This window comes from Prionailurus viverrinus, chromosome C2 (assembly GCF_022837055.1).
Source record: "Prionailurus viverrinus isolate Anna chromosome C2, UM_Priviv_1.0, whole genome shotgun sequence".
Taxonomy (NCBI): Eukaryota; Metazoa; Chordata; class Mammalia; order Carnivora; family Felidae; genus Prionailurus; species Prionailurus viverrinus.
The window spans coordinates 84,707,105-84,731,613 of NC_062569.1; the positions used below are offsets into that span (position 1 = coordinate 84,707,105).

Here is a 24,509-nt window from a genome sequence, read left to right on the forward strand (position 1 = left end):
GAGAAAGTAAGAAAGTACGTGAAGGGAGATGGGAACATGGCAGCAAGGCAGAGAAGCCAGCTTGAAAAGGCTCCCGCTGGCCACAACTAGGACAATTTGGGCATCAAAATAAATAATCACAGGTACAGACTGTGACCCATTTAATAAAACAGGATTCTATAAATTGATGATTGTGTAAGCAAATGAATAAAATTAATTATATCAGTGAGTAAAACCAGTGATAAGGAGAATGCGGTGTTCATATAAGCACACAAAGTATCTCCACACAGAATAATTAAAAGAGGAAAAAGTAACTGTACAGTGGAGAAGGCTGGCAACAACCACCTTAATCAAGCCGTCAGAGTTGTTATTATCAGTTACCACCAAATCAGAACTGTGTGCAGCCTTCCAGAATGCAGTGGGAAAAACCCGTATCACTCCTTGGATATTTGTGCCAAAGATGTATAATTTAAATCCAATCATAAAGGTCTATCAGACAAACCCAGATTGAGGCACAGTCTATATAATAATTGGCCTGTAATCTTCAAATGTATCAAGATCATGAGAAACAAGGAAATCGTGAGGAACTATTCCAGGTCAAAAGAGCATGGAAACAAAATGCAATGTGTGATCCTGAACCTGACCTTGTTGCTCTAAAGGACATTAATGGGACGGTTGGCAAAACTTGAATGAGATCTGAAGGTTACATGGTAGCAATACATCAGCGTTAATTTTTAAATCTTGATTGTTAAATTGGGATTATTTAGGAAAATACCTTTATTTGTAGCTAATACACAATAATACAGTATTTAGGGTATATGGGATGTAATGACAGTAAATTATTCAGAAAAAGTATGTTCTATGTAGTATTCTTACAGCTTTTCTCTGAGTCTGAGATGATTTTTACATAAAAAGGGTAAAAAGTTGTTTTTATAACTGGATTTGTTTATATAAATATATCATGGTCATATGAAAATAATTTATAGAAAATTAGAATTTTTAAAATGGGATCTCTGAATATGTCAGAAGGCTGAGTTACTTCCTGGACAGTTTGATAAAAGACATGACTCATCTTTCCACCTAAATTCCTTATTTACAGCATCAGATTACACTTAGAACTGTTTAGCGTTGAAATATGCCCACTACAACCTTGATGAAATTCTTGTGATTTTATATAGAAGATTTTATTTCAAAGGATTTTTTATAAATATTTAAATACAGTGTCAACTTAGATAAAATCTATTTGGGTTAATAATATGTTCAATCTACTTATTGAAACAGACTACAGTTTTAAAATGCCTTCTTTGAAGAGGGGAGGATTAGAATAGTATATAGCTCAGTTCCAAGTTTTTCTTTCTATAATGAGCTGTTTTATGATTTGTGAAATCTTTTATGATTGTCACCATATAAAACAAGTGATAGTGCTAGCGTCTCACAGACATTTGGAATTTGTTCATCCCACCCTGGAAATGGAGTATCTGGGCACCGGTAACAATTGCTGTAATGTTGCTAAACTGCATTTCACCAAAACAGCATGGAAATTCTTTCATCGTTTGTTATATGAATGTTGTACCAACTGTTAACTAGGGTAGTGTGAGTTTTGGACCTTCTATCAATTGCTTGGGATTTAGAGCTTAGTTTTCTTTTTAAATTCTTGTTCACTAAAGCCTGAATTACTTTTCATTCTCTGTGCACATAATCAAAGAACCCTTGATACCCAAGAATTAAAGGGGCATTACAAATCATTTCGATCGCTCTAAGATCTACGGTCTTTCCCTTCTGACTTTACAATACATTTCTTTTCATTTTTATATCAGAACCTGTTTATATCAGAAACTGTTTATGAATGTGAGCTAATATTTGAATACTTTCGCTGTGCCGGGATTAGGCTGTGTGCCTTATATGCATTCTCATAGGTATAGTCATTTGTCTTATTTTATAGATAAGGATATGGAAGCCTAGAGACACATGTGTAGTAAGTGGGAAAGCAAAGATTTGAGTCCAGGTCTTTTAACTACTGTGCTGAACTAATTTGAGAAAAAAAACTCAAGCCATAGAAAAATATAATTACATAAAATATAGTCCTTTACATTTGGAAGGTTATAGTTAGCAGTATCCTTTGCAGAGTGGGTCAGAGAGACATAGATAGTAGTGATTTAATATTTAAACTTTGAAAGGACATGAAAACTTTGATAGAATTGGAACATCTGGGTAAGGGGACACTAAAGTGTTTACTAAAGTAAACCAAGCCACTGGCCACATTGAAGGGGTTAATTTTCTTTATATGTCTTGTGAGCATGTCTCGAAGTGTATTCTGTCAGATTCCACCGTCGTTAATTAAGTAATTTGTAAGTTGCCCAAAATTCAGACACAGCTTTTCAGTGTGATGTGTTCATGCTTAGAGTCTTAAGATCCTCTTGTAACAGAGAATCTATATTTGAGCAGAATGGCTGTTCTCTAAGTTGAGGGGTTTTTGAGCTGGTCTGGGAGCATTGAAATGTGTAATAATAAATTTCGGTGTATTACTTCCTACTTTTTGTACTTTATATGAGTTGAAGATGTGCTTCAGTACAATCTTGAGTAACTTCATTACATCTCATTTACTAATGAAAGTGAAAACAGTGATAAACTCCTTTACTTGGGCTGCCATTGCACAGGCTCATTTTAATGATATAGTTTGATACCCTTAATGTTAAAAACATTAGAGAGCCTGGTAAATTAGAATTTTCCAATATCCGCAGCTTTTTTTTCTCCTGCAGTTGATTTGCCCTGCTGACTCCCTACACGAGGTGGCAACAGCTGGCCTTTCACTGGAGCCGGGGGATTAGGGAGCAGGAGTCAGCAGCGGGCTCGCCTCTCGCCTCTTTCGACTGTTCTTTATTGTTTGATGCCTGGGCATCTCCCAGACAGCCAGCAATTGTTTCTTAAAACTTAAAGTTTGTTTCTCTTGTGAGTGTACAATGCTGGTGGGGCTTGTCTTTGTGTCTCTTCACTCTCCCAGTCTCCTCTTATAATCCATCCTGTGCTTTCTCTTGATAATTAGAAAGGAGCAGAGTTGCAAGCTTTGTCTCTTAGTGTGCATAAGATTCAGTTTTGACTCTAAAACCTTAGACGGACATTTTCTTTTTCCCCAAGCTACCAGATACTAACACATCATTTTTATAAGGAAAACTTTGTTCCTTATTAATACACTAGTGTATTTTTGAAATTGTGGTGATAAAAAGGGCGTGAGAGCAGAATGAACAGTGCTGCCATTTTAAAAGCTAAAACCGGAAGAGAAATGTACCATAGCTGCTTAAATCCAAAAAGGTCCTTTATTGGTATGGCATGGGGAATGGAGTTAGTGGTACTGTAATAGCGTTGTGTGGTGACGGATGGTGAGCGTGGTGTAACATATAGATATGTCAAGTCACTATGTTGTACACCTGAAACTAATGTAACATGTGTCCCAACTACAGTTAAAATGTTTAAGATTTTTTTTATTAGCTCTAAAACAGAATTCTGATTTATAGGGTAGTTAAGAAATATCTTTATGCTGTGATAAAACTTGAATAAGAAATAGTCAGAACATATCTAGATGGAACCCTCAGAATGATTTTGTTGTTCTTTATTTAGAAAGGAGGAATGTCAAGATACTCTCCAATTAAATTTCCTTTGGTTACTCCACATTCCTGGACTTCTCCCACACCTGCCATATCCTTGAAGGCCATTATGGATCACAATAGTGGCCACGAAGTAGTGTGAGGCTGAAAATTATCCTAGAACATGATTGTTATACTCAGAATCCGGAACTTAAAATAATGAAAAAGGGAACTCCCATCTAAAACTATTTTTCCAGAGTTAGGGCTCTGGCATGCAAATTTTAACACGTCTCCATAGGGGATTTTTCTCTGCTCCACCACCATCCACCCTCCTGCCCCCAGATCTGTACTCTAAAACTGGTCGTTTTATTAATTGGGATAAAATTGACATATATCTTTTAGTGGAGTCTTAGAAACTGTATGACTCTTGAAAATTTGTTCGGTTATTTGAACTGTATCTGTAGTAGCATAGTCATTTTGAGTCTGTCGATACAACCAAAGAAAATGAATCTTAAAGGGCACTGAAGAGAAACGAGTGGCATTGAATTGTAGAATTCTGAGTCCATAGGCCCAAAGAGGGTTTGGTTTTTATTTTTAAAGGCTCAGTCACAGAAAACAGGATAAAGTGCCTGGGAGGGAAAACATGAAGTATTAAGGACCCCGTAGTTTCACTTACATCTAACCACTGCAACTGCATTTCTTTGGCCAATAATTGCCAAGACCTCAATACTCTTTGTCTCGTCTCTCCTTGCATCTAGCACATTTCTAAGCAGTCTTTTCCCTTTGTCTCTTTCTTATGTCTCTCACTGTGCCTTCTTTCAGACCATTATCATTTGCTCGACCAGTATTTTTCCTCCTCCCTACTTATTTACCTTCCTCCAGAGATTAAAAACCTTACAGAGGTACTGCCAGTGTTGTTTAATTGAGCAGAAGGCAGACTTCCCACGGTAGGCAAGTGTAAATCAACCAAAATAACCACTTTAAGAAAGAAAAAATTTTGAGTCTCTTTTGACCGATCAGTTCTGCTCAAGTGATTTGGTTCTTTCATAAACTCACCATACCTTGTATTGTATATATTGTAGGTGTTCAGTGACTGTTTAATCATGACCTTTCCATACGGTTTCTTCAGTAGCCCCCTCTTCCTGACTTAAAAAAGAGGGAGAAGGAAGCTAAGTCTTCTCATGATAAGGAACCTTTCTTCCACTCTGTCACCCAGAAAGCTACCCTCTCATTTCTCTTGTAGAGCAGCTTGCATCCTCTGCTGCATTCGCCCCTGTACCCACCCCTGCACCCAACCACTCCCTTGCTGACATCTTGTGATAAGGCTTTCACCCCTAGTGAAAGCACTTCTTTCTAAGTCACCAGTGATTTTCTAATTGCCAGTCCACGCAGTTCACCAAGACACTTTCATAATTGTTTGTTTGTTAGGCATTTTTAAGTTCTAACTTAAACGAATATTTTCGTTCTCTTTAATATTCGTGTACTTTTTGGAATGGTTTTTAGTGGAAATGAGTATATTTAAAAAATGGAAAAGTTGAAACAGCTCTCATTTTCATACAGAATAAGGTAGCTTTCTGTTTTATGTTATCAGCGTTTGAGGTCTTTAAGGCATCTGTGCAGGGTAAAAGCAATTAAATTTTGAATTTTGCGAACTTGTGAAATAATATTTTTCATAGGAAGGTGAAATTGACAAACTAAGGAAGGTGGTGAAAGATTATTTTTACCTTGAGTCTGCGTAGGTCAAGTAGACCCTGCTTTGTGTTGTAGCCAGAGAAGGAGAGAGACGACACGGCACAAAGAATAAAGTAATCCTCAGGGAGAGTCCTCTGTGTTAGAGAAGTAGTTATTTACACACAGAATTCCACATGATGAGCCTGAGTGGTGCGCTTTCCCGGTTATTGATGAGAAAATCTAGACTCAAAATGGGGCATTTAGAATCAAGCACATTTTTCATGGCCTAACTCTATCTTTTAAAGAGAGCATTGAAGGATATTGATCAGTTGGTACAAGATTAAAATGACATTTACTTCTCTGTAATCTTATGTAGGCTACTGGTATTCAGTGCTTTATTAGCAAGTATATTCTTTTTGCCTTAAACTCACATTTTAACTGATTAGAAATAAGAACAAAGATAAGAAAGGTCTCTTCAGTAATGTATCGATTGAATTGAGTTGATCATTTTGAAGTAGGTTTTATTTACATGTTGTGATATATGTTTATGTGTATATTCTAATGTATAAAAAAGCCAATGTACACATTTTCATCTAGAAATTAGGCTTTTTTTTTCCTAGCTAGTATTTCTTAACCACTTCCTTACTGAGAGTCTAGAATGAAGTAACATCTTTAAAGTCAGGATTAAATTTTGGTGTGTTTTGTTTTTGAATTACGTTTTATGTATTCTCTCCATTTCTAAGATGGAAATAAATGAAATCTAGTCATTGAAAACTAAATCTAATCACAAAACAATCTACTGACCTGTGAACAGTATGTTAAAAAAAATAAAATTAAGCAAGATTTGAATAAATATTTTTTTAAAAAACTGGGCGAATTGGTGTGCGCTAAACTGAATGAAGTGTGCTACTTTATGAAGTAGGGGTCTCAGGGTAGTTGGGAGAGGGGAGCTAAAGGCAAAAGGAATTTTAAGTTTTTACTATTTTATACATTCCTAAACTGTTGCTTAGAATAAGCATAGGAATAAGCATAATTCAAAATTGCCTTAGAAATTTCATATTCTTAATTTTATCGTATTCATAGAAACGACAAAGCTAAGTGACCAAATACTTTCCCAAATAATCTCTCGGTGATTGCGATGCCAAGGAACACTTCATGGGACTAGATAGTAATTGCTCCTCATGGGGTCATCCCTTAGCATTTGAGATTCACTGTGCATTCTTCGGATTTCCAGTACATGCCCACTGTGGATCTGTCATGTGTAAATGAATTGAAATCTTCGTTGAACTGGTGAAGTTTTCAAGTTTGTGCAACTCAGGTTTGTGCAAAGTACTTTTCCTAGTATTTTGCATTGTAGAAAGGAGTTTGCTGGGTTTTATTCACTTCAGTTAGATCTGTTTCCTGGCTGAAGGAATTCAAGTCTTTTTTAAAAACCTTGCCTGTTTAGTCTCCTTGAGGCAACACTTCATTCTCTGAGTCATAGGTACAGACTGCCTGTCTTTACCAAGTACTACCAGGATTTCAGGTGTCTGTTTCAGTCCTTCTTAACTGTGACAGAGCTGGTACATATATATATGCATTGTGGAAAATTAGAAAATACAGATGGCAAAAATTTTAAAACCATTGCCACTATCGAGAGATGACCACTGTAACATTGTATTCTAACAAATTGTTAAACTTTATATATTTAATTTGAGAGAGCACACACAGTGGAGGGGCAGAGAGAGAGGGACCCAAAGAGAATCCCAAGCAGGCTCTGTGTTTGAGCCTGATATGGGCCCACACTCACCAACCATGAGACCATGACCTGAGCTGAAGTCAGAAGCTTAACCAGCTGAGCCACCCAGGCGCCCCTCTAACAAAATCTTTAACGTAGTCTTAGTGACATAGTTTCTGCACGTTTCTGGAACACATTTTTCATGAGATCTCAGGTTGGCTTCTACTTAACACCGCCAATCTTCCCCTTATTGCCATTACTCCTGCTTCTGGTCTCTCATTTATCAGAGCAAGCTCAATTTCTCCTCTTTTTCTTCATATTAACTTATTTCAGAAAGGTTCACTGAGAAGTATAAGCAGCATTAGTAAAAATAAAACCTGTGGTACTAGTTACTTTAAGTAGGCCGTGGATTCCAAAGGCTGTATTATAGCAGAACATATTCAGAAAATCACTCTTCTTTGAAAGTTAATCCCCACCTATATCCAGGACTCTGGCACTTCCCATGTGTGCTTATGTCTTCATTGTGTCTGTCCTTCCTTCAAAAGATGCTCCAGTCATCCCCACCTTAAAACTATTGGATTGATTCTTCCATACAGTCTACCTACCTTTTTTTTTTTTTAAATGTTTATTTTTGAGAGCGAGCACAACCAGGGGAGGGGCAGAGAGAGAAAGAGAGAGAGAATCTCAGGCAGGCTCCACACTGTCAGCCCAAGAGCCCAGTGCAGGGCTCGAACTCATGAACTGTGAGATCATGACTTGAGCTGAAATCAAGAGTCTGATTCTTAACTGACTGAGCCGCCTAGACGCCCTGCGGTCTACCTACTTTTGATCTTGATTCACTTATCCAGAAAAACCTTCAAATGTTTGCCTGCTACCTCCACTCTCAACCGTTCACTTTCTTAACTTTGTAATCTTTTCTCATTTCTACCAAATTTGGTTTTTCCAAGATTGCTGACAGTTAAGAGAAAGCAATCAGCCAGGTGAGCCTCTTATGTAATTGCAGCATTTGGTACTTTGGTATCCAAATCCTGCTTGGAGCCATACAACTGTCTCTTAACATTTGTATAGAGCTTTGCACTTTACAGAACGTGTTATGTCTGTCCATGTTTGCCTTGTAAAGGCATATGAGGCTTATAAGGTATTATCCCACATTGTTCAGATGGGGAAATTAATGTTCATTAAGGGAAGTGATTTAGCCAGTCACATAAATATTTATAGCAAAGCCGGGGCTAACAACATGTGTTAGAGATAGTATCTTTTTAGATTTGTTTTGGGCTTCTGTTCGTCTTTAGTCTTTGGGTTTGTGTTTGTGGGTGACTACAGATAACTGAGGTAATATAATTTGGCTTCCTTTTTTAATATTATTTTCACTGTGCTAGTTTTTAAACCTGTTCTCCTAAACTAGTCATTAAGAATCTAGAACATAGGGGCGCCTGGGTGGCGCAGTCGGTTAAGTGTCCGACTTCAGCCAGGTCACGATCTTGCGGTCCGTGAGTTCGAGCCCCGCGTCAGGCTCTGGGCTGATGGCTCAGAGCCTGGAGCCTGTTTCGGATTCTGTGTCTCCCTCTCTGTCTGCCCCTCCCCCGTTCATCCTCTGTCTCTCTCTGTCCCAAAAATAAATAAACGTTGAAAAAAAAATTAAAAAAAAAAAAAAAAGAATCTAGAACATAGAATTTTTCTCCTAAAGACATATGTAATGGTTTCATTCTTCAGATAAATATATACAGGTTTATAAATCTGTGTACTCTTACTGCTTTTTCAATGTTGTGATTTTCCCTTTCTATAGAAAATAAGAAATTGTGACCAAATTTAAAGGTGATTTTCTAAATTAATGAATATGTAAAACTAATTCTGGAGTTCTTTTCATTTCTCTGAGCCTTATTCTGACTTCTGGACCCAGCATCAGCAGTGATACTTTTCTGCAGGGTTGTAGTAGAAGTAACTGAAAACTTAGGGAATCACCCTGACAAAACATGAATGCCCGCTAGCTCTCCTTGTGACGGGTTTAATAATAATCTGTTGTCCTGATGCAGCATTATAGTTAACAGATACAATTGTATTTCATTTTTGTTTTTCATCTCGCTTAATTCATAACTTTATTAAAACACGCAATTTTTAGTTCCATATTTTTTCATATACTTTTGGTTTGGTTCATAAATCAGAATTACAGTCTCTGTTCTCATATTCCTTTCTTTTACTTTAAAAATTACATTAATGAGCTGACTGTTTAAGAATCATTCTCATGATTCATTCATCTGTTACGCCTCCTTTTAAAGCTTCAGCACTGAAGGTCTTTTGACAAACCAATATTTATAACAGTTTGACAGCAGGATGAGGAACAGCGTTTGTCTTTGTAACAGCTTGAAGAAAGACCCTTTCCAGGACCCAGTCATGCAGTTACAATCTTGACCTCTTTCTTACGCTGGGAACATACATACAGCAGCACCTCCCATGTGTTTTCTTGTCCCATTGACTGTCCATTCACTTCCCATCTGTTTTGCAGTCTTAAAGGAACAGAAGGGGCCCTCTTCTTATAAATCTGTCTTTGCAGGTGATAAATGATGTCCTGTCTCTTTAAGGGCTGCCTGGGTGGTTTTCCTTTTTTTTAAAATGTTTCTACTTTCCACCTAACAAAATTCAGAGTAAGATACACTTTTAATTATAAGAAGAAAATAGAAAAGAAAAAAAATGATGGATTATTTTAAACCCTTCTTAATTGATTGGGACCAAAAATTTTACTGGTCATTAGGCTAGGCTTTTTTAATCATCTCAACTAATTACCTGAATCATATTTAAATTTTTTTTTATGTTTAGATTTTTCTATGGAGACAAAAGGAATGCATTCATTTTGAAATAGTGTATTTATTTAAACTTTTTTGGGGGGAAAATAAAGCAATGTATCAATGAGTTAGCATATAAAATAACTTTTAAAGATTTTTTTTACCATAATTTGAGTTAATAGATATAATTAATAAGGCACATTTTATATACTGGATACAGAATAAAAATTCATGGGAGATGATTATTAATCTTATGGTAGAATCTAACTTTTACATTAAAAAGACAATCATGAATCCCATAAAAATTCATTATTTTTCTTCCATTGCAGAAAAGAAATGCTTTAAGTATACATATTTATATCATTGGATTTTCTAAGCATTAAGCAGAAATAAATTTTTTTTTCTCCTATGCAGAAATCACCTATAGAAGGTTAATGGGACAAATATTGTCCCCCCCCCTCAAATATTTTAAATTCCTGATCTTAAAAGCATTACTAGCATAAAAAGACCACTTTTCAAGTATTATGGTATATTTATGAATCAGCTCTCTAGTGGTACATCTTCTGTGAACTAGTGTGTTAGCTTATTTATTAATTCCCCGCCTATTCCAAAAAGGATTTGAGGCAGCTTGCAAAGATCTATCCTGTGCAAAATGTAAAAATGCTTAATTGGAAAGTTGAATGAAGGAAAGAGAAGGTTAAGGCAATTTGAAATAATGTGAAACGTGGGATAAGATTGGTACCCCCCTCAAAATACTTGGTTCAGGGGTTCTTCCATTTTGCAGGTAACCTGCAAATGTAGCCCTGAGCTTCCTAGACAGCTGAAGCAAAATGGAAAGCAGAGTTGATTATGGGATTTATGGTGGCTGTCAGACAAAGCAGTTGCTTCATTGAAGCACAGGTGTTCCTGGTACACACACCTGAGAAAAAATTCATCTCTGCTCACGGAAGGAACACTGAATTATGATACAGTAAACCAGATGACTACATATGATCATTAACTTCATGGACCTTTTTACTATAATGTTCCTCATTGTAGGCTAATCACATAAGCAGTTCTAGGTGAAATCAAAATGACACAGTCCAGATACATAGCTATTTGGCTTATCTAAAGATGGACTTACATAGTATCTAGCATAGTATCTAATATCTACTGTCCCCCATACAGTCTTCCATAAATATTATTTCCTCTTGCAGCTCTGAGCCTTTTAATATCAGGTAGCAGAGAGTTCAAGGTTTCATGCTCACTGACACTGACACACACCTGGAATGGAGCTGCTCAATTAAGGGCAGATCCATAAGCATTAATAGTTAGCTGAGATGTGAGATGAAATTACGATTGCCATCTACTTATAAAAGTGAAAGGCTTAGTCAGGGTCGAGGCCTAAATGTAAGCTGCTCTATGTTCGTTCATACTGAAGTCTTTGGAGAATTTTAATATATCAAGAAAGTATTTTAAGAGGTTTTGATTATATCAGCCAAAAGAGCCTGGTAGAAATGCTTGCAGTTAGGAGTTAAAAAGAGAGAGGTAGAGAGAAAGCTGAATTTATCCACAAGTCACTTTGAGCTATTTATATATTCATCAGACTTAAGCTGTAATTTATCTCACAGACTTTCTTAAGGCAGCTCTTTCTAAATCATATTATTTGGTGGGGGGAGGGGGGGTGAGGGTGGGTCTGATTATAGCAAATTTTTTAAAATAAATTTTTTAAAAATGTCATCTTTAGTGTTTGAATTATGTATCGGGTGAATAGATTACTCAACAATGAGTGAGTGAACAATGAGTTCATGGACATCTATTGCTTAGTGAGTTCTGTGCTAGACTCAGTGATTTTTTTTTAATTTTTTTTTTCAACGTTTATTTATTTTTGGGACAGAGAGAGACAGAGCATGAACGGGGGAGGGGCAGAGAGAGAGGGAGACACAGAATCCGAAACAGGCTCCAGGCTCTGAGCCATCAGCCCAGAGCCTGACGCGGGGCTCGAACTCCCGGACCGCGAGATCGTGACCTGGCTGAAGTCGGACGCTTAACCGACTGCGCCACCCAGGCGCCCCTAGACTCAGTGATTTTAAATGATGGACTTTTTTGTATGTAGATAATTCATGCAAGCAGTACCACATTGATTCCTGGGGGGGGGGGGGGGGGGGGGGGGGGAACAGTATAATCCTGATCTTTCTAAAATGAATTATGTAGTCGTGTGAGAATAATATTGTCATTTGTGATTGAATTTTTACTAGGAGCTTAACATCAAATAAATAAAAAAATACTAAGGAGTAAACAAGACAATTAAGTTTAAAAAGATGTAGTTAAAACATATGATCGGTTAGTATAGTACATTTCAGTCCTAATGTAAAGCATTTTGGGCTTTGAATTTTGGACAGATTCCCTCATTTTATAGATAAAGAGACCAGGGCTGTGACATGACTGTGGTCATGAAGTTAAAGGCACAGATGGGTCTAGAAGCCTGGTTCTCCTGACCACATTATCATATAGCTTTTAACTCGGTATGTTCTCATCTTTATAAAATCCATATAAAATTACTACCCCATTGATTATTAGGGTGTTAGATAAGGGATTTCTAACATTTGTTGTCATCAAACACTCCTTTTGTTATTGTGTACTCCTGTGAAGTCTGTGTTTTAGAAGATCTGCCTATAGTAATATACTTACATTCGTTTTCATTAGGAACATAGAGTTACAATCCTATCTCCTGATCAACCTAAATAATAATTGTTGCAGAGTAGATGTAATTCTGGCAAAAGAGTTCCATTTGAACTTTTGAAACAAAATAACCCAGAGGACTCTGCTACCACCTTCAGCAGACCCCTAGAAGTCAGTGACCCCACCCAGCTTTGAAATTACCATACCAGTCTCAGACAGCTTTCCGGAACATAGGAGTCTCCTTTTTCTGTAATGAGCAGAAGTAATTCTGTTCATCCTTGTTAATGAGTCGATTTAAAACTAATCATAGCTCAAGAAAAAAAAGAAAAAAGGCTCTTTGTAGGGGGAAAAAAACTACAGGACCAAGATTCAGAAGAGAAGTGTTAGGGGCTCCTGGGTGGCTCAGTGGGTTAAGCATCAGACTTTGGCTCAGGTTATGATCTCGCAGTTCGTGAGTTTGAACCCCGCGTCGGGCTCTGTGCTAACAGCTCAGAGCCTGGAGCCTGCTTCGGATTCTGTGTCTCCCCCTTTCTCTGCCCTTCCCGTGCTCATGCTCTGTCTCTCTCTGTCTCTCAACAATAAATAAATGCTAAAAAAAAAAAAAAAAAAAAAAAAAAAGTGTTAGATTTGGCCACACACCTTGGATTGTCGCTTTGCTTCTTCCTCTCGACTATGAAAGGTGCACATTTTTTCTTGTGCTAAATCTCAGATTTTGACTATCTTAAATCTTAAGATTTAACATGTCTTTGAGAATCTTAAAGCTTGTCTCTGGTTCACCCTTTCTGTTTGTTTTCTTCCCTTGTTTCCTTGCACTCTAGATAATCCCTTTAAATACGGAACTTCTAAAGAGCACTTACAGTAGGATTGTCTAATAAAAGGCAAGCCTTTTGATGAGCAACATATATTACATGTTAAGAACTTTTTAAAAATTTTCAGTCCTTTAGTGAATAGCTTTTTTACAGCAAAACCTCACCTCCAAGGTGTCCTCAAGTTTCACTCTAAATGTGTATACAGCTTGTTATAAAACAGTTCTGTTAAGGTACATTGTGATCTGTGGATGTGTGGTTTGCTTAAGGTACACTGCGTTAGTTTGCAGTTTGTTTTTCATGCTTTCTTTAAAAACATCAAAAGTAGTAAAAGATTTATTTCAGTGCATGTGGTAGTGTTTTGTGTGTGATTCTTTGTTCCTATTCTAAACTGTTATTAACCACTGAAGTGAACCTTCTCCCAGGTTTGGCCTTTTGGTATTCACAGTGTATTCAAAACCTAATTACAGATTAGTCTATATTTGAGACTTTTAGAGCAAGTATCAGAAGATTCAAAAAGAAATTGAGAGTAGCACTATCATTTCATGTGGAGATAAAGAGACCCAAAACATGAATGGGTGCCAAGTCATCTGAAGAAAAAAGAGAAGGACCTTCATTCACTGAGAGGGGCGGTTTATGAGGTGGGGATTATGGGAATATTCATGACTCAATCAAGAAGCACAATGAATTGATGTCTGAAATAGTTCATCTTTTAAGTAAACATTGGATAAATGGCAAGTAGACTCAGTATTCACTACATGTAGAATTGCCTATTTCAGAGCAGAAATAGCAGTTCAAACAGAAATAGGAGTTTGTTCATCTCTTCCTGAGTTGGTTTAATTTATCAGGTTAATCTGAAATTTTATAAGAGTTTTCCAACTATAAATATTTAAGGCAAATGTTTAATAGAAAAAGGAGTTTGCTTTATAATTACCCTTTGCTAATCTGTATGCACATTTCTGTGGGCAAGTAGTTTCTAATGGCAAAATAGTTAAGTACAGTAAGATTTTGGGACTTGAAAACACTTTAACACTGGGACATTAGTGTTTGGAAGGATCAGAAAGTAGAAAGTTTTAGTTGCTGACATTCAACTTTGATTTTTATGAATAAGTCTTGTTTTCTGTGTGCAGCCGGATGGCATAGTTAGTATGTAGGAAGTGCTGAAGACTTTTATCAGAATTTGAAATGAAGGAATTCAAATATGGGAAATAATGCTGTTTATTATCTGTAATATAGCTCCTTTGCAAATTCTAAAGCTGTGTGTGTGTGTGTGTGTGTGTGTGTGTGTGTGTGTGTGCAGTCAGCATATTTTGGTCTTCTGAATAAGGTGAAATAATTAAATTGAAATTTCTCTTTCCACTTACTGTATTGTGAGACCTGAGTATTCTCTGTCCTGTGTTGCTTCTGTGGTTCAAGTGACCCACCAGCTTTCCTGGATCTTCATTGTCAATGTGTATGTACCCTGCCTTCTGTTCCCAGGCTGGCTCTACACCTTGTGCTCCTGGCTTCTGCCCTCTTGGTCACTGGTATAACACCCAGGAAGTCTGTTGAGTGATTTTTTTTTTTCTTGATAACCTGCAGCCTTTGTTTTCTGTACCATATTTTTGGGAATTTCATTTATCGTTTATCAGGTATTTGTTGAGCATGTGTAGTGAGTCAGACATTGTTGTAGACATTGAAGATGCTGAACTTTTTTTGTCCAGTTTCATACGTTTGTATTGTTTTCCAAGGGTTTTTTCAAATATATGTAGGTAATAATATTTATTATACTTTTCTTAGTTATTTCTAGGCACAGAACTACTTAGGAAGGTGCTTGGTAACTATTCCATTCCCTCATTTTTACCACAGTATGTCTTATCTCAGGTAAAAGGTAAAGTTCACAACAAATACCCTTCAAATAATAGCATTTGTTTTGTTACCATTTAGAGTCTGTATCTGGTAGCGGATCTAGTATGTTTCCAAATCAGAGAAACGTGCACAAAGCTAACTCTGCAGGCTTCAGGTCCTTGTCTTCTGCAGGGACACCTTCAGGGCTGTATGAGGACCAAATGAAATGTGGGATTTAAAATCACCTCAAACATAGTAGATACTTCATAGACTCAGCATGAGGTAGGTAGGAAGTGATCAAGGAATTCTTCTCAAAGGAAAGATAGCATCTGTGTCCCCATATCACTGCATTAAGTACATTGTATAAAATGAAGGAACAAAGAAATGGATTTTTAAATTTAGCGTAAAAAGAGTACATTTATCACAGTTATTCTTTTTTCTTTTCTTTTTTTTTGTTTTTTGTTTTTTTGTTTTGTTTCTTTGAGCGACAGAGAGAGAGAGCGAGCATGGGAGCAGGGGAGGGGCAGAGGGAGAAGGACAGAGAGAGTCTTAAACAAGCTTCACACCCAGCACAGAGCCTGACGCAGGGCTCTGTCTCACAAGCTTGAGATCAGGTCATGAACGACAGTTAGAGTCAGATGCTCAACCGAGTGAGCCACCCAGGTGCCCCTTCTTTTTTCTTTTCACATTCACCTCCACTGTCTCCTCTCTTCTCCTCTCCCCCCGTTACCTCCTAGTAACTTACTTAAATGCCCTTTGTGTCATTTTTGACATTTCAGAGTATGTTGGCACGGTGCCCTGATATTCTAGTTGAAAATATTTTGTAAAAACAGCTTTTTTTTTTTTAATTTTTTTTTCAACGTTTATTTATTTTTGGGACAGAGAGAGACAGAGCATGAACGGGGGAGGGGCAGACAGAGAGGGAGACACAGAATCCGAAACAGGCTCCAGGCTCTGAGCCATCAGCCCAGAGCCTGACGCGGGGCTTGAACTCCCGGACCGCGAGATCGTGACCTGGCTGAAGTCGGATGCTTAACCGACTGCGCCACCCAGGCGCCCCTAAAAACAGCTTTTTAAAAGGAAAATTTGGCAATTTTATTCTGTGGTCTTTTTATTAATCAGACAGTCTTTTAACTTTTATTTAGAAAAAAACATATCGCTTATCTCTAATTTTATAAGAATTTGAATTTGATTCAGACTCCACAGTTAGACACCTGCATCAGAGTGGCTCTTGGTCTGTCAATACAAGTAGATCTTGCTCTGAACTCTCTCTTCTGAGTGATGCTACTGAGCCACCCAGTCCCAGATTGTGCAGCTGAGGATGGAAGTCATGGATAGGGCAGAAGGATGGACAGAGCTGGCCCTGCTTGGACTCAGGTTGTGGAGCAAACAGTCAGAATTCTTCTCATGCAGTACACCTTTCCCAAGTAGTATAGCTCAGTGAGATGGTTAGAGGAACTGCCATGGCTTTAAGTACCTGTTTTAGATTTCCATATGTTGTGCTATTTAAGCCAGATGATTTTTTTTTTAATTTTTTTTTTAATGCTTGTTTATTTTTGAGAGAGAGAGAGAGAGAGAGAGAGAGAGAGAGAGACAGCGTGAGCATGAGTGGGGGAGAGGCAGAGAGAAAGGGAGACAGAGAATCTGAAGCAGGCTCCAGGCCCTGAGCTGTAAGCACAGAACCCAACTCAGGCACAAACCCACAACTGTGAGATCATGACCTGAGCCGAAGTCGGATGCTTAACCGACTGAGCCACCCAGGTCAGATGATTTTTTAAATACCTTGTTCATTTCCAAAATTCTGTCAGACAATTTAGAAAACTCTTTTTCTCCTACTGTCCCCTTTTTAAAAAAATTCTTCAGTTGATGAACTGCACTATGTAGAGCTCTCTAAATACTCATGAAGAAAATAGGTGAAGCTCTTTCTAAGCAACAAGATGAATTAGTTTTAAAAATAGGAATGTGGCCTTATTTTGAGAAAGGAAGTATGTTTACTGGTTTGTTGACTTAAAAAATAGTACAGACTGCCAAAAAATACAGATTAAACTTCCAAGAGATAGGTTGGGATTATAGGTTGGGTTTCTCTAGTTTACTTTTACATAAAAGGAATTATTGTCGTCTCTGCGATAACTGTTATCATGTTTGCTCAGTAAATAGTTGAATTAAAACAGTATGGCTTTTTTTTTCTATATAGATTTGGTGTTAGTCTCAGACTAATACCAAGAAGTAGTAGTGTTAAATTGCTGGGAAATGAAGATGAAGACATTATGTTCTTTATATGCAGCCGGATAGACTTTGTCTAGTTCCTGCAATGCTCATGAGAATTCATAAAAAGGACAATTCTTCCTTTTATTGGCTGCTCATCAAAACTTCTGTCCCACTGATACAAAGGAATACTTTATGTCTTCAATTGCAGATTATTTTTAAATATAAAAGATAAAATGTTGAATATTAATGTACTTTATATGATTTTTCTATAGATATAAAGCAGAATGCTTTACAGTTTTGCCTCTAGATCAATAGCTTTGAACCAGTCACTTCACTTTAATTGGTAATTCCCACTAATATATAAAATTGTGTTAAAAGGACAAATATATATATATATATATATATGTTTATTTATTTTTGAGAGAGAGAGAGAGAGAGAGAGCACAAGCAGGGGAGGGACAGAAAGGGAGACACAGAGTCTGAAACAGGCTCCAGGCACTGAGCTGTCAACACAGAGCCTGACACGGGGCTCAAACTGAAAAATTGTGAGATCATGACCTGAGCCGAAGTCAGACGCTCAACCGACTGAGCCACCCAGGTACCCCACCACAAACTATATTTTTAAATGGGAGTTGCATGATTAAGTAAGCAATGAAGTAGAATAAATCATGACTTCCATTTTTTGCATATTGGGAGATTGACATGTCCTATGTGTGAATAGTTTGTTATATTTGTGAAAGAAATCTTTATATTTCAGAGAGAAGTTATAGATTTTATTTGGAAGTCTGCAAACATGAAAACATAAAATCAAATAAAATAATGTAAATCTGTCTTCAGTGACTTTGAGGTTTTTGTTGTTGTTGTTTAATACATTTTTTAATGTCTGTTTATTTTTGAGAGAGAGAGCGCAAGCGGGGAAGGGGCGGAGAGAGAAGGAGACACAGAATCCGAAGCAGGCTCCAGGCTCCGAGCTGTCAGCACAGAGCCCGACGCGGGGCTTGAACTTAATGAGCGGTGGTGATATCATGACCTGAACCACAGTCAGAAGCTTAACCATCTGAGTCACCCAGGTGCCCCTGACTGTGGTGTTTTTAAACTTTATACATTTATAGCTAGGAGAGTACATTTGTATGTATTTTTAAAGTGTTATTGCCCTTTTAATAGTTGTTGCAGATATTTTCTACAATTTCTTTTGTCTTTTAAATTTAGGACATTTTGACATATAAAGTGTACATTTTAATGTGATCATACTAGTAATCTTTTCCTTTGTAGCTTTCTCCATTTATCCTAGAAAGTCTTTTTCCAGTCTAAGGCCTGTTAAATACACTCCTATATTCTTTTTTAATTCTTAAAAATGGTTTCATTGGGACACCTGGGTGGCTCAGTTAAGCATCCAACTCTTGATTTCAATTCAGGTCATGATCTCATGGTCATGAAATCGAGCCCCACATCAGGCTCCACACAGTGTGAAGCCTGCTTGGGATTTTCTGTCTCCTTCTGTCTCTGCCCTGCCTCCAACTTGTGCTCGCTCTCTCTCTCTCTCTCTCTCTCTCTCTCTCTCTCAAAAGAAATAAACATTTTTTAAACAATTGTTTCATTATTTTATATTCTCCTCTGTTGCAGATATTGCTAACCAAGTCTTTGGTTGGACTCCAGAGAATCTGAGAACTCCTTAAAATTCTATATGCAATGATATATGTGTCTATACGTACATTTTTCTCTGTAACATTCCATAATTCTTATTACATTCTCAGCGGGGTCAGTCACAAAGCCCATATTCCTCCCCTTTCCAAAAAATTATTAAGAGCTACTATAACAATCCATTTGAACATTTTTTGGATCTAAGGTGATACGTGATGCTAAGGTAATTTTTGTCCCTTTTCCAAAATAGTTTAAGTATCCCAGACAGTTTATTGAATAATTCTCTTCAAAGATTTGTGATGCCTTTGAAAATAAATTCACTTTTAATTAATCTAATAATCTTTTTATCTCCACAGAGAAAGTTAGAGAAATTCAAGAAAAACTTGATGCTTTTATTGAAGCTCTTCATCAGGAGAAATAAATGGTAATAAGTTAGTAAGAGCCTTCTTACTGCATTCATACTGACTAAATGCAAAATATATACTTTTTAACTTATTATAGTTTGTCATTGTACATGACTATATCCTGCTTGTTCCTGAATAATAATTTTAATGTAATTAAATAATTTTAAAGGCAGGAATCTCTGAAATTAATTCTAAATTTCATATGTACAATGTTCCTCTTGAATACTTGATTGCCTTCTGGGTGAACTAAAAATATCCTCTAGAACTCATTTTGAACAGAGGAAAAGTAAACAAAGCTAAGATATTTCATAATATGCATGTGGCTCATAAGTTTTGTGCATGTAAATAATCGAACTGTAGCCTTCATTATTTTATTTCTCATTGTTCATATTCAGTGGACAATGATGTGTATGTTAACTTGCAAAACATTTTATTTGGCTTGACTAATAATAATTGTTCTTGATTTTATTCTCTTATGTTTAAAACCATTTCTCCTGTTTAAAGTAACTCAGATAGCCTTAGAATGGAGTACTCTTCTGAATGTGTGGACTCTTACCTAATTCTGTAGTCTGGCATTGTAAGCATGTTCCAAATAAAGTATTGTATATTTAAATACAGATTTCCCGTCGTAGCATAGTGAGCTGCTAATTACTGCTGAAGAATTATAATTAGTAAGTCTTTTGCTTTTATTGAAGAAGTTGAGAAAGGGAAGGTGCTCTAATTAAGACATTATCATTTCTTTAAGATATTTAATTAGTCACTTTATCTGTGAGTCTTTCCCTGTAGGCAGCCTGCAACACAGTCAGAACTGGAAGGAGTATTAAAGTAAAACCTTCCCTCCCTAGCTGCATTCATTTCAGAAAAGGCCCTGTGACCAAACTACGTGTTTTCCTCTAAGGGAGGCACAGTACATTTAAGAAAGCAAGCCAGAAAAGGAAGTGCAGCTCAGACCACTATCCCTCAGAACAGCATACCAGCAGTAAGTGAGAGAGGAAGAAGTTAGAAAGCTTTCCAGTAATGTTTTATTACTTGGTTTTGTCTCTCTCCCCTAAGTTAAGACACATGTATACATGGATGTACACAAAAATGTATCCAGAGAGTAAATATCAACCATCTTTGACACAGTCCAAAAAGAATTCATTGTTTTCAAGTATCTGTGTTCATAAATGTTTTATACAACTTCAGTGTATGAAAATTTCCTTTTAAAACCATACAGTTGTTATGATACCTTCCTCGTCATAATTACTATCAGTAATTCATGTTAGAAATAAACATTTTGAGAGCCTTCTTGATTTGGAGATTCTCCTCTTCAGCACTAAAGTTCACTTGATATTTCTGTTTGTAAATGTGGTTTTGGGGGGAAGAAGATTCATGAAAATCACAGAAACCCCATTAAAAATACAAGCTTCATTTCTCTCTTTAATGAAATGAAGAAGCCTAAAGGCAGCCAGTGTTTTACATAATAGTGTCACTACCCTGAACTGGTTAGTGTGACATCTAGTGTTACTGTTGCTATTGGGAACATGCCTTTTCCTGCCAGAGAGTCTGTCTCAAGTGGAGACCAGGGTAGTCGTAAGAGCTAAGTTGTGATAATCTGTGTCTATGAGGAAACCATCCCAGTTTTCTTTGTTCTTTACTTGTCTTTAGTCTCTACAGCCCTTCCTAGCCCTTGGGTTTTATAACCCTGTGAACTATTTGAATATTGGAAAGATCAACTATTTTGTACCCTGAAAATCCATTTAAAAGAATAAATGTGGCAAAATTGTAGCCTTGCTTCATTCTGACCATTTTATAAAGTTACCAGTCACGTTAAAGAATAGTTTGTGTGTGTGTGTGTGTGTGTGTGTGTGTGTGTGTTTTAAGTTCATTTATTTATTTTGATAGAGAGCGAGAGCAAGGGAAGGGCAGAGAGAGAGTGAAAGAGAGAATCCCAAGCAGGCTCTGCAGTGTCAGCACAGAGCCCAATGCAGGGCTCAAACTCACTAACTCTGAGATCGTGACCCGAGCCAAAACCAAGAGTTGGACTGAGCCACCCAGGGGCCCCTGAGGAATAGTTTCTTAATGATAGTTTTAACATGTGTTGAGTTCTTCAACCTGATAGTTTTAAGTAATTCATTCTGATAATTGCTGAAGATATTTATACTCAGCACAGCCAAACACAGATTCCTTCTACCAATCAATTTTAATATGTTTTTAAATTTTTTCTGTAAAAAACTAATGACAGTATTTTTTAATTCACACATGTTTAATAAAATTGTCACATTGTTATAGTAGGTGATATTTTAAATTTCATAAAACTAGCGAACAGGCAGTTAAGCTTCAGTATTTTTTTATGATCATGCAGTAATAAAGTTTATTTAGAAATTTTGCATTTGTCTCCCCATACCTTAATTTATCAAATGTGTTTATTTTTACAGAATCCTACTCATAATATAATCACCTCCGCATACATGTGAAGAAAGAAAACTCCAAAGTCTTTTGTCCTGCCTTTTTTCCTTCTGCTATTCCACCTTTCTAAACATGAAATAAAGTCATGGGGTGAAACTACTTAATGCGAATCAGAGGCACTTTGACCATCAGTTGCCTTTTGAATGCACGAAGAGTGGAAATGGCATTAAAATCCTATCTTATTGTATTGAAGTGACACATTGAGATAATACAAGTGGTGTGGCCGTTAGGTTGAGCCCTTGACGATAAGAAACTTGCTCTCCTGCTTGTGTCATTTGTGGTGGCACTATTTGTGGTGGCACTCGTTCACCTAATTCATTAGCCGGTGCTGCTCAGAGTCCGTTTCTTCTCTGGGGAAAAAATGCCAGGTGTTGTGAAAAGCTATCAATTGTATATAAAGTGATGGTAACCCGCTAACTTGTTGTCTGTATCTGTAAATGTTCTTCATCCAGAAACTATCTGATTATGAAAATTCAGTCCACATTTATCATGTGAAAGAGAACTCGTAAACAGAAGAACCCCTCAAATAGGTTAATTTGGATTGCAACAATTCTGTGTGCATTCAGTGGAAGAGAGCTCAGCCTTCCCGGACAGCTTAGAGAGCTGCCTGGGAAGCTAACTCAGCAGCAGCTTACCTGTTTGCTTCAATGGATGTTTTTGTACTTTCTGTCTCCATTTGAAGTTCGTTCATTTTGGATGTGGTATAGGTGAGCAAGGTTTTTGGTTAACTTTGCGGGGGGGTGGGGTTACCTGTTGACAGAGCTGTTGGGTTGAGACACAGGATAGGGAAGATAATCAGTTGACTAGTTTTATTAGTCTGTCAAGCAGTTCAGGGAGGCACCAGGAAAAGGCTCTTTCATAAGAGTGCATTATTTCAACAGCATGTTAACCATCTCCCTCTTAGCTGAACTTTTAAAGAGAAACATAAAATTGGATTCATTGCAGTTCAGTTACAATACCTTCACAGCATTTTTGTGTGTGTCATAAATACTTTTTTATTGGCTAAAGGACTTTAAAGCAAAGAAGTATACCATTTTTGACTTCAAATGTCTTTCTCATTTATCTCTGCTCTTTGCTTCCATTTTGTTAAGCCTTTAGTATTCTAATAAAAATGCCCATTGTGTGACAGTTTTTTACAGGTTTTTGGAGGTTTTTTTTGTTTTTTTTTTTGAATTCTGTTTTGGTAACAGTTCCCTTGCTGCCCTACCTTTTTTTTTTTTTTTTTTTTTTGATTTAGCATCCATAGCATTGTGATTTCTCTTGAGATCTGATACTTAATATATAAGGTTGGAAGGGTAGCGCAGAATATTTCAGGAATCAAGAGTTCAGTATATATTTGTTTTATACTGTTTGATAAGATATGTAGATCCAGGTTTAATCAGCTGGTAGCAGTGTATATTGTTATTTGGTGGATGAGGAGTCTAGAACATTTCATGTGTCTTTCAGCTCTAGGGCTAGTAGGGGAACAGCAAGGGAGTACCCTCCTGTGCCCCCCGCCCCAAGTGTTCTGTGCTGAATGTAGAGGTGACCTCACTGGTAAACTCTCTCTAACCAGTGCTGCTTGCTGGTAACCCCTCATTGAAGCAGACACCATGTAATTATTTTTTTTGTAGTTGTAAATCATAACCACTTTACAACTACAAATCTGTTTCCAAAGAAATAGGACCGTGTTTATTTGTATGTGCTATGGATGGGGAAAAAATGCCCTCAGCTATAATGTGTAGATTTTTCTAAGCTAAAGGCCGATGTTCAGTGAGACCTTTTATCACATCCCTTTGTATAAATTTAAGAAACGGGGATGGAGAATCTTCATTTCTCTGAGATCAGTATCTATAATTTAAACATATAAATAGATGATTAAAAACCCCAAATAAGAGTCCAGACCTCCCACATCCCCCACAGTACATGTAGATGTTACATGACTTCTTTCTTTCGTGGACTACATTTTTTTTTTTTTCCTTTTTAGCCTATCTCATTCTAAGCATGCCTTTTTTTTTTTTCTTGAAAGCTAGGTTGATGCAGATGTTATTAAAAGAAAAAATAAAATTCGGATTCTCAACAGTAAACCCTGTGTGTTGTGTCTGTAGTCCAAAAATTACAAATGATTCAAATTTAAACAGATCGCTTCAGAAATTCAGCGTACAGGAGTTAAATTCTAACTAGAGCAGGAATCCTTTGTTTTTCAGGTCAGAATTTGCAAAGAGTAGCGTGAACAAAGCTCTGTATGGGAGACTGAGCAACTGTAAATAAATTAGATCTAAAATTTGCTCGGTCAGGGTATCAGTTTTAAGAATCCGTACTCATAGGCAGTGCACAGTGGGAAACAAGTGGTCCTCGCTGCTTCAAGTTGAATCAGCTGAGCTATGGCCACAGGTGGAGCAATCAGCCTTTCTTAGTAGCTTAATTACATTCTCTCCTCTTTGCATTATCCCCCCTTTTCAGGCGTTACTCCAATGGACTCCTTCCCACAAATAATGTAGCCCCAAGTACAAATGAATAGCGTAAAAATGAGGAGGCAACATTGCAGAGAGCGGTGCTTCCTAACCTTATAATTTGGGAGTTTTACATGTGATGAAGAGAGAGCGTAGGCTTACAAGACAAATTCCTTAGCTAGTTTATAATCTTATATTTATTTTAGATGTATCTATTTGCAAAAAGAAGGACGACATTTTAGTTTTCCAGTAAGGGATCAGAATGATGCTTTTTATCTCTCTGCTTTTTATCTCTTGTTGGCTGTAGTTTTAGGTTCTTTAGCAATATAGAGATGTGCTTGCAGATATACTCAC

At 37.0% G+C, this 24,509-nt stretch overlaps 1 protein-coding gene across 5 annotated transcripts in view; it reads left to right on the top strand.

Moving 5' to 3' along the window:
• Window positions 1–21,838, top strand: part of OPA1 (OPA1 mitochondrial dynamin like GTPase) — an 85,142-nt gene extending 63,304 nt beyond the window's left edge. For all 5 annotated transcript variants that reach the window (XM_047874322.1, XM_047874323.1, XM_047874324.1 and 2 more), the window contains 2 exons: window positions 19,228–19,295; window positions 21,693–21,838. In XM_047874322.1, coding sequence (XP_047730278.1) covers window positions 19,228–19,292 — 65 coding nt within the window. In that variant the 3' untranslated portion in view covers window positions 19,293–19,295; window positions 21,693–21,838. The remainder of the gene's footprint in view (window positions 1–19,227; window positions 19,296–21,692) is intronic.
• Window positions 21,839–24,509: the final 2,671 nt, after the last annotated feature.